Raw genomic sequence first — 14,838 nt, 5'->3', positions numbered from 1 at the left:
ACTGGCCACCAACGAGTTAACTACAGGGGAGGGGGGGGGGGCACTGGCCACCAATGAGTTAACTACAGGGGAGGGGGGGCTGGCTACCAACGAGTTAACTACAGGGGAGGGGGGGGGGGGGCTGGCTACCAACGAGTTAACTATACAGGGGAGTATATTCTAACCTGAAGCGTCCCCATCACCATGGGAACGCCTCTGTGTTAGAATATACTGTCGGATCTGAGTTTTCACGAAGTGAAAACTCAGCTCTGAAAAAGCTTTTATGCAGACGGATCTTCGGATCCGTCTGTATCAAAGTAACCTACGGCCACGGATCACGGACACGGATGCCAATCTTGTGTGCATCCGTGTTCTTTCACGGACCCATTGACTTGAATGGGTCCGTGAACCGCTGTCCGTCCAAAAAATAGGACAGGTCCTATTTTTTTGACGGACAGGATACACGGATCACGGTCTCTGCTGCAAAACGGAGCATTTTCCGATTTTTCCACTGACCCATTGAAAGTCAATGGGTCCGCGAAAAAACCCGGAAAACAGCACAACGGCCACGGATGCACACAACGGTCGTGTGCATGAGGCCTTATCTGCATAATGCAGGCATTTCCTGATGGCCTCAAACCGAGAACCTGTCATGGCAGTACTGTAAAGTGGGGTCTGGTAGAGGACGTCCCCACTCCAGTAATGCCTGACACTAGGTTTCTTGACTAGGCCCATGTGCAGCACGAGGCCCCAAAATGTCCTAATCTTGGCTGCACTGACCGGTCCAGCCCCCGGCCCTAGCCAAAAAGGAGCCCAGGTGTTGAGCAGCAAACTGTTGGGCGTACAGGTTTGGTTGCTCCACCATTAGATTTACAAAGTGGTCACTGAAAGACAAAAATAGTCTTATTCAGTGAAGCCCACTGTGGAAATCTGGATTCCTGGTTGGCCTACAAAATCAGGAATCACGGGCTCAAAACACTCTGGGGTATACCAGACAAGTTCACCGGCAGGGTCTCCGGTGGATTTAACTGGTGGGCCGTAAAACTAGTACTAGCCCCAGAGCTGCTCGTACTAGGTTGTGCCACAGGGTCCCTAGCATGGAGGTCCCCTTGCTCCGCCGCCTTGGGGGGCTCATCATCGCTAGAGGAGGATGCGGATGACAAAAGGAAAGTGGGGCCATCCTCGTCCTCACTGGGACTCCGAGTCGGAGGCAAGCTGAGCGTATGCCTCCTCGGCCGAGAACATCTGGCAGGCCATGGGGAGTGTGTGTGTGTGTGTGTGTGTGTGTGTGTAAATCTTTATTCAGTGTGTGTGGGGGCACGGGTGTTCATGATTTTGCCCTATAAGCTAACAGACAAAAACAAAAAAAAGGCAAAAAAATTTGAAACATAAAATTTTAATTCGCTGATCAACCGTTTGAAGTTGATCAGCGGTGGGGGGTGCGATGCACTAAGTGGCACGGCGAAACAGCGGAATGACGGATCCGTCCTGCCGCAAGTGTGAAAGTACCCTTAGGGTGATGCAATTAGCAACTTTTTTTTTTTTTTCTTCAACTAAGGTTCCCTAAATATCCCTGCCTAATCTAACTTGCCCCTAGCCTTTCCCTAAATACCTGGGGGTGCTGGGGCACAGATCGTGTGCTGGCTGGATCCTGATCTCTTCACAGATGGGGGGGTGCTGGCTCTGAGACACGTGCAGCGTGTCAGTGATAATACACCACCAATCGCCATCCTGTTCTGGGTTATCGGGTCCCCAGAGACCCGAATAACCCGGAAACGCAGCAAACCGCAGGTCTGAATTGACCTGCGGTTTGCTGCGATCGCCTACACGGGGGGGAAGGAGGTCACAGGACCCCCCCCCGGCGCATTGTCCCCAGATGCCTGCTCAATGATTTGAGCAGGCATCGGGTTCCAATCACCATACGTCTGCACCGGTACGTCCTGTGTCCTTAAGGATCGGGACAACAGTGCGTACCGGTACGCCCTATGTCCTAAACAGGTTACATATACAACAAACTGCAAACTTGCAAATCAATATGGAGTGCAAATACAAACATGACTGGACATCAGCGTTCATGATCCTTGTGTGCAGTGATTTAACTTATTGCACATCAGACAGGGTTTTTCACCAGGAACACAAGTTTGTCCACAGTCTCGGGCTTCAGTGCAGATCGGTGGCATGTTACTATATTGCCACTGGTGCTGAATGCCCTTTCTGAGGGGGCACTTGTGGCAGGAATGCAAAGGTATTTCTTGGCTAGGCTTGCCACTCTGGGAAAATTTAGCCTGGTGCAGCCTCCACCACACCAGTGGGTCAGCTTCTCCTTCTACATCCAGTGCCTTCAGGTAACTCTTAAAGGGAACCTGTCACCGGGATTTTGGGTATAGAGCTGAGGACATGGGTTGCTAGATGGCAGCTAACGCATCTGCAATATCCAGCCCCATAGCTCTTTGTGCTTTTATTGTGTAAAAAAAAATACGATTTGATACAAATGCTAATTTACATAAGTCATATCTTTCTTGTGTGACCAGAGAAGAGTCAGATTTTCAAGCTCTGACTCATCTCAGGTTAATTTGCATATGTATCAAATTGGTTTTTATAAACAATAAAAGCACACAGAGCTATGGGAAATGGATATTGCGGATGTGCTAGTGGCCATCTAGCAACCCATGTCCTCAGCTCTATACCCCAAAACCTGGTGACAGGTTTCCTTTAAGCTCAATTTCAATTGCTTAGGTCAGTGAGGGCAGCTGGGCCAGGCTGAGCAGATGCCTTTTTGAAAAAGCTGCCCAGACTTCGTTTACTCCTCTTGGATTCTCTCTGTGCTTCTCCATCAGCTCCTGTGCTTGTGTGTGATGGTGGTGACTCTGTGGCAGACACAGCTTGCGTCTCTAGCAGTGCCTGAATTTCTGCTGCTGCTTTTGCGAAGATGAACTCTCTTCGGTCATCTACAATATTTGATGATCTGAAGCGTGGTTCGACCAAGGAGGCCATATCCAGGAGGTCATCATTTGCAGGGTCTGAGTACTTCTCATTGAAATACTTGAAGATGGCTCTCTTCATGTCTTTCATCAGGTCTGTGTCAATGTCATCATCAGCTAGAGAACTGTGGTGTTTAGAAGGTGGAGCACAGGTTTGACATGTGACACACTCGCATACTCTTCTCCAGACAGGGCATCTGTGAACTCCCAACGGGATTGAGGGTCTTGTTCATACATTCTAACACATCAATGTCCTGCCAAGTTGGTACCAGGTGCCTGTTTTTTCGGTCTGCTTTCAGGACCTGTGCTATGCAATCATCTGCTGTCGAGACCCCCATCCTGTTGGTGTTTCAGTGGGGAGGCTAATGCCCAGGATGAGCTAAACTTGCCATTTCTCTCTTTCCTTTTCCAAGTGTAAGACAAGGCACTCACTATTTTCTTGCATTTGCCAATTCCATGTTCAACACGGGCGTCTTTCACACTTCTCTTTAAGGACAAAATTGGAAGATATTAGCACAGTCAACAACCCCTGCATAATGTTGAACTAGTCTAAGACAAAACCTTCTTATACTATTACTAACGTATTTCTATTTGCTTTCTAAAAACAATATTTTTATTGTGGTATAGCAAATAATCAGCCCCATGCCATTGCCATAATCATGCATGTCCCTCAGCCAGTGCCATCAGCCCCATGCCATTGCCATCATCATCATACATGTCCCTCAGAGCCAGTGCCATCACCCCAATTGCATTTGCTATCATCATACATGTCCCTCAGGGGCCCAGAGCCAGTGCCATTAGCCCTATGGCATTTGCCATCATCATAAAAGTCCCTTAGAGCCATCCTTTGCAAATAGATTACGGAGTGCTTTCTGGGGTTCTGTTCCATATAGTCTATATAATGGCCACATTGGGAACAATAGGAACCCTAAAAACAATAGGAAGCACTGTAAGTGCCTGATATTATGCCCACACAAAGATAAAACGAAGCAGTGGGGACAATAAATGTAAAAAGGTAGCCGGGAGGGCGGTTACAGAAGAATCCCTAAAGGGGCCTTTACATTAGGTTGATTAAAAGGGGCAGTACGGTAAAAGATGATGAATATAAAAGATAGAGATATATACTGTGTATATATATGTGTGTGTGTGTGTATCGCTATCAGTATAAAAATACATAATTGCATGAATACCTATTTGCATAAATACAAAAATACATAAATCAGGGCTCGACAAATCCCAGGCGCCAGGTCGCCATGGCGACTAGGAATTTTGTCCTGGCGCCTGGGTATTCGCCCCTGCTTGAAATAGGCCCAGCGCAGCCACTGGAGAGTTAGGACCGCGAGGAGCAAAATGAAACCTTTTTTTTTTTTTTTTATCACGTGCGCCCAGGTTCGGACTGCCACCCTGCCCGTACCCCTCAGCTTTCGGCTCCATCGTGGTTTGGCCACTCTCTCTCGCCGTCTAGCGGTCGCAGCGTGCTTAAGTCGCCGTGCGTCATCTCCAGGGCAGTTGAAAATGGCGAACTCCGGCCGGTACTTATGTGATAACTGTCCAGCAGATATCGGAGCCCGTGTCCCAGTGAGAGAGCCTCGGCGGGGGAAGATTAGTTAGTACAGGAGAGCGGGAGCCCAGGTAGCGGCGCTGCACTCGCTGACAAGTGGAGGTAAGACAATCAGCCCATCATTCCTCCTGCTGTATACAGCAGCAGCGCAACATCCCAAGGCACCAAGTGCTGCCAGGTCCCTGCACTGCCGGCTCTGCGGCGGTAAATGATGCGCTCTGCTCTTATCCTCCAGGCTCAAAGTTTGTAATGTCTGCCTGCTACGGCCATGAACCCAGCGGGGAGCTGCATACCTGCTGCCGTCATTAGGCCGGAGCTCCTGCTAGCCACAACTGGTGGCCATTCCTGCACCATCCCTGCAGTTACCATGCGGCCATTTCTTAGTTCTATCCCTTTCTAGGAAAGCTGGGTGATAGCCTGTATATCACACAGAAAGCCGGGGGGGCCAGCTCCTAGGAGAGCTGTGTGGTATACAGGCTGTCTGTCACCCAGCTTTCCTGGTCTCCTGAGGAGAATATATCTCAGTATAGGAACATTTAGATACGTTATCTCATATGATTTACCCATTCAGGAGTCTTGGAAAGCCGGGTTGGAGCTCCTATGAGAACTAAGACTACTGAATGGCCAAATCATCTGATGACTTCTCTATATGTTCCCGTACTGAGATATATTCTCCTCAGGAAAGCTGGGTGACAGGCTGTATACCACACAGGTCTCCAGGAAAGCTGGGTGACAGGCTGTATACCACACAGGTCTCCTAGGAGCTGCCATAAGACTCCTGAATGGCTAAATCCTCTGATAACCTCTCTATATGTTCCCGTAGTGAGATATGTTCTCCTCAGGACTACGAGACCAGGAAAGCTGGGTGACAATCCATGAGAGAGCTGGAAGGCCTCCTCAGTATTCCTAGGGTAATTCCAATGGAAATACTTTCCACAGAGTATTACCTGTTGTGGATTTTTATCAAACTCTACATGTAGCGTGTGGAATTCAGCCACGATCAGTTACACACGGTGAAATCCTATATTACCACGGTGCGGATTTGAAATGTGCACAGTACGTTCATTTCCGTGTGGATTTTATGAAGTGTGAGGATTGTTGGTAAAATCTTATCCATTTTGCTGGTATTGGCTGCAATACGCTGTGGATTTCATAGCTGCAGTTCTATGAGATGAATGAGCCCGGACCAAACATCCTGGGGAAGGGATCTCAGTTCTGTCAGCTGCAGCACAGGGATTATACACACAGTGACGTCACAGCGCAGGGATTATACACACAGTGACTTCACAGTGCAGGGATTATACACACAGTGACTTCACAGCGCAGGGATTATACACACAGTGACTTCACAGCGCAGGGATTATACACACAGTGACGTCACAGCGCAGGGATTATACACACAGTGACGTCACAGCGCAGGGATTATACACACAGTGACGTCACAGCGCAGGGATTATACACACAGTGACGTCACAGTGCAGGGATTATACACACAGTGACGTCACAGCGCAGGGATTATACACACAGTGATGTCACAGCGCAGGGATTATACACACAGTGACGTCGCAGTACACTGATGATAAACAATGCCCATGTTGTTTGGTTCTAGACTTCTTTATATGTTAATTTAAGAGGTGTTATTTTTGTCGCTGAAAATAAGGCTTTATAAGGTAAAAAAAAAACGGCTCCTAACTTTTTTAGCTGGCTCCTAGATTCCAAGGAAATTTGTCAAGCCCTGACATAAATACTCAAGTACATGAGTGTGTGTGATAGAGAGAGATTGATAAGGTGACTTTGGAGGTAGTGAATATGTTGCAACGCTCAGCTGGAGGGTGGTGCACGGATTAGATTACTATAACTGAGGTACTGGCTGGGATTTTTGCGTGTCGTATGTAGGTGGTCCTGGGGTATTGTGGTGGTGAAGCCTGGAATGGGGAGGGGGGCATATGTGCCCATTGAGTTGAGGTGGAGAAATGGATGTGGATGGATTCAGAGATTAATTTCATATGCCTCATTGAAGCCGTATGGGATTAGACAATTCAATTTATAAATCCAGAACATCTGCCGTTTTTTTTCTTAGGGCCTAGATGATATTCTAGCCGTTCGTTTTGATTTGTTCAATCGGAGTAATAGTGACTCCAGAAAATAAGCCTTGGTGTGGGTAGTGGCATGTTTGAAAATGCTATGTTGTAAAAACTTTTTCTTAACATTTGATCTGTGTTTATTGAGTCTGTTGCGTAGTGTTTGAATGGTGCGTCCCACATAGTGAAGGCGTGTAATTAGGTAAATGATATTCGTTGATCCGCAGTCCAGTGGGTCCTTAATCGGACCAAGATTCGTCGTTCGAACCAAGGAAGGATGCAGTGACTTTTATGGATTTACAGCAAAGGCATCTTAATTGGTTGCACCTATAGCTCCCTGAAGGTTTGATGCTAACTGCTATGTCTACTTGTTCAGATTTCCTCTTTAGTTTACTGGGTACGAGCAGATTTTTAAGTGTTTGGGCCCTTCTAAATCTTATTGGTTCTTAATAGGCATTCTGCCTGTGTGAGAGCCTGGGCTCTGTTATGGGCTGCGCCAACAATTTCTGCAGGATAGCTTTTTTTTTTTTTTTTGTACAAACCTGGACTGTATTACTGTATTACTCCACTTTGTGTGATAAAGTCATCTTTAAAACAATTACGCCTTATTCGCTTAAATTAGCTGAACGGGATGTTCTTTTTCCATTTCTTGTGATGTTCACTTGAGTAGTCCAGATAACTAGTGCTATCGACCTTTTTAAAAAAACATTTGGGTATTAATTGTTCTGTTGTTCGCACTAAGTTCTAACTCTAAGAATTCTGCTGTAGTCTCATTACTTGTGCCCGAGAAAGTAATGCCCCAATTGGTAGAGTTGGGATGTTTTGTGAAATTGTCAATTGAAGTTGGCTCCCCTTCCCAAATAAAATAAAATAGTCTATATATCGGCGATAGAAAATGATGATGTTCGTCCAGTATTCAGATTTATAGATAAATTTTTATTTTTATTTTTTAAAGTCCTCACAGGCCCCCAAAAAAAGATTAGCAAAACTTGGCGCAAAGCGTGTACCCATCACGGTTACTTTTAATCTGTAAGTACAAGGATTCTTCAAACTTAAAAACATTGTGGGTGAGGACAAAATGAATACTCCTTAGGATAAAAAAAATTTGGTCTGGTGGTAAACAGTCAGGGTGGGGTCATGTGTACCTCTGCAGCCAATGACTAGGTACAGTGGGGACATGTCTCCCAATCAGCATGTCAGTGAGTCAACAGGTCCTACAGGGTGGAAAAATGGCTATGGGCTGAATCTGTGTCATTGGATTATGAGGCTAGTTTCATATATGACAAAAGGTGTCTACTGAAAATCTGGTGATCTCTGTGCTACTGGATAACTGTTGCTTATATGTGGCTGATTCTAAATTTGCTTGTGTTTCTTCAGTATCCCAACCTATATAGCGATGATCCCGAAAATGGCAAGATTTTCAACTGCATCCAGCGGGCCCATCAAAACACGTAAGGAATTGCAATCATCCTAGACTTCCTAAAATATTCCCTATATTGTTTCAAATCCATTAGTAAGCACAACGGATTACTGAATATTCAGCAACTGTTTAGTCCACAGTGATTTGTTAATTCCATAGACATAGTCCATTGTACTGTGTTTATTTGAAGGTTTCACTTGTGAGTGCAAATGTCTGAATAGCTGATATATTTTGGGGGACCTTCCCGCCCTTTTCAAGTTTAAAAAAGGTCCCACAAAACAGCCCATGAACCTACACTTTTTCCAGTGGCAGCTTTGACACAGTATTTTGGACTGTCTATGGACTTTAAAGTGTAACTACTTAATAAAAATAATAATAATTAAAAAAAATAGGTCAGACATATCAAAGGTTTTAAGTGTGGAGACCCCCACCTACAAATACGAGTCAGTAGAGGCACTGGCACAGACTTTGTAGTGAGCCAATCTCCAGTCTTCAGCAGCAGGGAATGACAGCGCTCTCTGTGAATGCTTCCTTTTCCTCATTTTAGCAACTCTGCAATCAAACCCTGCAATCAAATCCTTTTGACTTGTTAATATGACATTGAAAAGTTTTTTTAAAAGTATGGTTACTCTTGAAGAATCCCCTCTGAACTATGACACTGTTAGTGAAAGCTCACTAATTTGTGTTTAAAAAGGCATTTAAAATTATTGCCTGTTAAAAGGGGGTTCAAAGACTTTAAAACTGGCGACCTATCATCAGGTTTGGTCACCAGTATCTGATCGTGGGGGTCTGATACCCGGGACTTCCGCCAATCACCTGTTTGCGAAGGCAGCAGCGCTCCTCTGAGTGCTCCGGCCTTCTCTCTGCTTTTTTAGCCCACAGGCAACACATTCATGTGTCACATGGCTTAGGTGCATCTTAGCCCCATTCAAGTAAATGGGCTCAGCGTGATACCAAGCACAGCCGCTGTACAATGTACGGTGCTATCCTTGGTAAGCTGAGAGAAGGCAGTACAATAATGCCATAGTTATAGAAAATATTCTGGTGCTAATGCTACGCTTATTTTGTAAATTTGAGATTCTTGGCAAATGCATTTTGCGCAAAATGTATTTGGGCCCGTCAAAAATCAAGGAGGTCTTTGTAAAATGGGAACCTAATCCTAAATACTACCTGTTATGTGCCTTAACGGCCACCATAAAATTCAGGGAGTGCAGGTTCCACATGCATGCTGGGTTCACTCTGCCTTTTACCATTTTTGGTGCCATAATGGCCTCTATTAAATCCAGGGAATGCAGGTACCAACATGCATGCTAAGCCACTCTATACATCTCCTGGTGCCAGATGTCTTTCAATTAATGCAATGAGAGCCCACTCTATACATCTACTAGTACCAGTAGGCTTCCAGTGAGAGCAGGCTAAGCTTTAAACTTCCACTAAAATCAACCTATGGGGCAGACAGACTAATAAGGAGTGCAAGACCAACAGGAGTCAGCTGCACCTCCAGCTCAGTACAGCTGCAAGAAAAAGGGGGTTAGTCAGCACATCCCTCACAGCTGCACACTGCCATGGCTAGAAACGTGAAGAGAAAAAATGCAACAGCACTCTGCAAACCAGATAAAGTACAATAATGCCATAGTTATAGAAAATATGCTTTATTTGGTTTGAAGAGTGCTGTTGCATTGTTTTTTTTTGTTCTTCGTGTTTCTAGTCATGGCAGCGTGCACCTGCGCATTGGGATGTGCTGACCCCCTTTTTCTTGCAGTTGTACTTAGAAATTTTTGCACCATTTTGGTCAGAGCACCCACTGTCAGAAGAGGAAGGCTCTTGTCTAGTTGGTACCTCCCAATAGGAACGTCATTTGTACCCTTGCACCTCATTGGTGTTCAGCTTATCCCGGTAAGGCTAGTTTCTCACTCGTGAGCTCCGTTTGAAGGGGCTTACGAGCGGACCCGAACGCTTTCGTCCAGCCCTGATGCAGTCTGAGTGGACGCGGATCCGCTCAGAATGCATCAGTCTGGCGGCGTTCAGCCTCCGCTCCGCTCAGCAGGCGGACACCTGAACGCTGCTTGCAGTGTTCGGGTGTCCGCCTGGCCGTGCGGAGGCCCGCGGATCCGTCCAGACTTACAATGTAAGTCAATGGGGACGGATCCGTTTGAAGATGCCACAATATGGCTCAATCTTCAAGCGGATCCGTCCCCCATTGACTTTCAATGTAAAAGTCTGGACGGATCCGCTCAGGCTAATTTCACACTTAGCTTTTTTTTTGCTAATATAATGCAGACGGATCCGTTCTGAACTGAGCCTCCGTCTGCATTATTATGATCGGATCCGTTCACAACGGATCCGATCGAACGCTAGTGTGAAAGTAGCCTTAGTGAACCTTTACAAAAAGTATTGCAGTGCTCCTGTATTAAGGCTTGGCTTCATATACTCCTAAACATAGAGGCGTTAACCCTTTGAGGACCATAAGATTACAGTCATCAATATAAAAATAATTATATTATTTCCCCTTTTAAGAATGTATTTGAACAATAAATAAACCTAGATCAATTTGTTGATAAGAACTAATATTTTGACTCAAAATTAAAAAAGTATTTTAAGTTCTTAATCAGATGATACAAGCAATTAAAAACGTGGGACAAATACGTCCCTTGGATGGTCCTCAAAGGGTAGGCTGAACTGTGTTAGAAGATGCATTTACCTAGAAGTTGAGCCACAACATTGTATCTTCTATAGTGGATTTCTTAAGATGCTGTCCAATAATTTTTTTTTTTGTCTGCCTTGTTCTGCAGTCTAGAATCATATCCTGCTTTTCTGTTTTTTCTTGCTGCTGGAGGACTTACACATCCAGTAAGTGAATGTTTGTGTATCCTTTTCTTCTACTTGTTTGCAACTAAATCATGCATGATTTAATGCAGGAATGCACAGCCTGTTGCCTTTTATACCATTCTGTGCGGCACCCAACCATGTGGTAGCAGACGTATATATCTATCTTGTGGCTGCTCACCTGTATCTTTTCATGTATTACCCCATTTAGATGGGAGTCCTGGAAGTGTAACTAGACATTTATGATATATATATTATTCAATATGCAATACAGTATTTCAGCCCAAGCCCAGCACGCCTCCTAATAAATAAATTTACTCCCACATCCTTGCTGAACGCCAATGCCCCCTCCGCTACGTCTTATAATTTATTCACCCCACAATCCTTGAGTCCTCCTTTCTTTCCCCTGAAATCTCACGCAGCCACAGTATTGCTGACTGCCTGCACCTGTACGATACTCCGGCTCCTGAGGCAACAGCGCTGTGATTACGCCACTGGGCTCGGCGCATGCCCAGTGACACTGTTGAGGCTGTTGCCCTCAGGAACCGGAGTATCGTACAGGTGCAGACAGTCAGCAATACTGCGGCTGCGCGAGATTTCGAAGGGCAAGAAAGGAGGACGCAAGGATTGTGGGGTGAATAAATGATATGACGTAGCGGAGGGCGCATTGCCGTTCGGCAAGGATGTGGGAGTACATTTATTTCTTAGGAGGCATGCTGGGCTTGGAAGAAAGGTGGGCTGGGCACTGCAGGGGGGTGTTACTAGGCACTAGAGGAGAGTAATAACGCCCCTCTGGGCACCTTGAAGCTTAATTAGCATATCAGGAAAAATCGTTTTTTGATCTAAATAAAAGGTGAATTAAAGAATGAAGACCCTTGCTGGAATGAAGGTACTTTATTAAACATTGTTAACAGTTTTATATGCTCAAAATAGGTGTCAGATTCCCTTTAAGTTGAATTTTCGACCCTTGGAATTGGTTTAGTCTGACAAGGTTGTGCACCCCTAATTTAATGCCTCAAAACACTAATGTAATAGTTTGGGGTTTGCAGGGTTTATAGTTTTAATTATAAGTATTAATTGTTGGGCAAACCTCTATAGCCAGTTGAAAGAAAGATAAGTCTATGCTAGTGGTATGCCAAGTGGACACTTTGTCCAGTTCAGGAGAAAACTTCTGAGTTGGATTACTTTCACACTAGTGTTAATATTTTCCGGTATTGAGATCCGTCATACCGGAAAAAGCGCCTCCGTTTTGTCCCCATTTATTGTCAATGGGGACAAAACGTAACTGAACACAACGGAATGCTCCAAAATGCATTCCGTTCCGTTCTCATACCGGAGAGCAAACCGCAGCTTTCTGTGGTTTGCTTTCAGTCCTGGGATGCAGAGCAAGACTGATTCGTTCTGACCCACAATGCAATTCAATGGGGACAGATCAGTTTTCTGACTGAAAACTGATCCGTCCTCCATTGACTTTCAATAGAGTTCATGACTGATCAGTCTTGGGTATGTTAAAGATAATACACCCGGATCCGTTCATAACAGATGGTTGTATTATCAGTAATTGAAGTGTTTTTGTTGAACTCTGCCGGATCCACTAGAAACGCTAGTGTGAATGTAGACTTACATGAACAAATAGGGCGCTCACTATATACAAATTTTTCTTGGGTGCAGTGGGGACCTGTATAAACACTAAATGGTAAATGTACAGTATACCTCTTTACTTGCACACCATCTCCACTTGTAGTAGTGGCGTAGAACATCCCTTTCAAATGAATGGGAGAAGTGAAAGTGCCAGGAGTCAGACCTCCATAAGGATACCGTTTTTGCATTTTCATTTTTCTTCCCTATTTCCTTGAGAGAGATATTTATTTATTTTTCTGGTTACATAGCTGTATGAGGGCTTACAATACAATATAGTGGGAAGTAGGGGAAAAAAATGGGGTGGAATTGGGGGGGGGGCGGGGGGGCGGGAAATGGGGGGAATTGGGGGGGGGGGGGGGGACGCAATTCCTCCACCATTTTATGTAAGCAGAGAGGTATATAGGCTGATTGTTCCTCTGTTCTCAATAGGGTGCAAAAAAGGCCCAAAAAGAGTGTTAAGTGCATCTTGTGCTAAAAAAAAAAACATCCTGAACATTATACAAAACAATTGTGCAAGGAATGTATTTCAGATGTCGTGAGAGAGGAACAATGGAGGAACTCAAAACACTAATCTGTGACTTAGTTAAATCCTCCCTGAGTTCACTAAAATACTCCAGTCCGGGTCCTCTTCCTCCAGAGACCAAAAATGGCAGCCCCTTTCTCCTCTGAATCTGAGGATGAAATGGATGAAGCCGAGCCTTCAAGGCGGAGGGAGGAGACAAACCCCCTTTCAAAAGGGGAGATTGTGGAGGACGCAAGAAAATTCTACTTCTCTTCTGAAATGATGGCAGACCTACTGAAAGCAGTAAGGGCCACAATGGGCATTGAACAGGTCCAGAAACCTCATTCCATACAGGAAGAGATGTTTGGCGGGCTAAGAACTAAAAGGTCAAAGGTGTTCCCCATAAACGAGAATATAAAAGAGATGATTCTGGATGAATGGTCGGAACTTTCTAATTCCGCTAGAAGGGCCTTATGGATGTAGTCGTGGTCAGGCGACAAGGCTTCAACAAAAATGAAGCTCTGCTCCATTGCTTTTTATGGGGAATATGTCTTTGGGCCAGTTCTGGACGTAATTCCAGAAAAAGCGACGGATAAGAAAAGGTTTCCTGAAGAAAAACCTCAGAGGAATTTTTCCATTTCGTCCACCATAACGGCTCTACTATGAGAGATTGACCCTTGACCTCTGTAGGGGCAGGAACACAGAGTTTAAAAGGCCACCACCCACTCTCACCCTCAGTGTTTCCTGTCCCTATGGGGGCAACTCACAGAGAGCCCTCCTGGTGGAGGTGAAGAACTTTTTTTTAAATTATTTTAAAAAATACCTGGGCCGACAGGAGGCGGAAGGGGCGGAGCTTGGACCGGGCACACTGTGATGACGTCAGACGGCGTGCCGACTATTTGAAGTGGCAGTTCCAAACAAGCAGTGGACACACCGGTCTTCCTCTGGAGCACACACACAGATGTCTGCCTCTGCAGCCCAGGTGGAAGCCCCCTCGGCTACTCCAACAGTGAGTTCCCCTGTGGGGAAAAGGACAAATGATGTATCATTTTTTTTGACTTGTTGATTATCTTGTCTATTGATACCTGGCTGCTCCTCTCTTATAGGGAGTTAAAGAGCCCAAAACAAGAACTAAAGTTCAGAGATGTGTGACTTGTAGCAAGAGGCTTCCTGAGAATTATAAAAAGAAGCTCTGCCAGGGTTGCATAAATGATCTTATAAAAGAGGAGCAACCGTCCATTTTGTCAGAGGTCAAATCACTTATTCAAAATTAAATTAAGTCTTCTCTGGCCTCCCTCAGATCAATCCCGCCTACACCTCTGGTGAAAAAAACAAGATTGTCGGTTCCATCCTCCTCTGTCTCAGAGGATATGGACGAGGAGGCCTCCACCTCTAGACAGAATGTTGATCTTGACGCTCTGTCAGAGGGTGAAATCATGGAAGATAGTAAATACTTTTTTTTCTTCCGAGGATATGGAGGAACTGTTAGAGCAACCATGGGGATTGAAGAGGTGAAAAAAATAAAACAAGGTCCGTCCTGGATGAAATGTTTGGGGGGACTCGGAGCCCAAAAAATTAAAAGTTTTCCCAATGAATGAGAATCTAAAAGACATGATACTTGATGAATGGACCGACTTCGAAAGGAAGACTTGGGGTATCTAGAGAATTTAGAAATAGGCTGTTATTTGACCCAGCGGATGTCAAACTATTTAACGAAACCCCCAAAATTGACATCCAAGTAGCAAAAGTAGTTAAAAAGACTTTCCTCCCATTTGAGGACTCTTCACAGCTACAGGACCCAATGGAAAGGAAGGCCGACTCTCTCCTAAAAAAAATCCTGGGAGGCA

General features: G+C 45.1%; 1 protein-coding gene across 3 annotated transcripts in view; it reads left to right on the top strand.

Annotated features, from left to right (window-relative positions):
• The window catches only part of MGST3 (microsomal glutathione S-transferase 3), a 129,438-nt gene that overhangs the window by 23,327 nt on the left and 91,273 nt on the right, over nucleotides 1-14,838 (top strand). For all 3 annotated transcript variants that reach the window (XM_044301997.1, XM_044301998.1, XM_044301996.1), the window contains exons 3-4: nucleotides 7,980-8,053; nucleotides 10,815-10,872. In XM_044301997.1, the coding sequence (XP_044157932.1) occupies nucleotides 7,980-8,053; nucleotides 10,815-10,872 (132 nt within the window). The remainder of the gene's footprint in view (nucleotides 1-7,979; nucleotides 8,054-10,814; nucleotides 10,873-14,838) is intronic.

Source organism: Bufo gargarizans, chromosome 7, assembly GCF_014858855.1.
Source record: "Bufo gargarizans isolate SCDJY-AF-19 chromosome 7, ASM1485885v1, whole genome shotgun sequence".
Classification (NCBI taxonomy): domain Eukaryota; kingdom Metazoa; phylum Chordata; class Amphibia; order Anura; family Bufonidae; genus Bufo; species Bufo gargarizans.
This window is presented reverse-complemented; position numbering and strand designations above follow the sequence as displayed.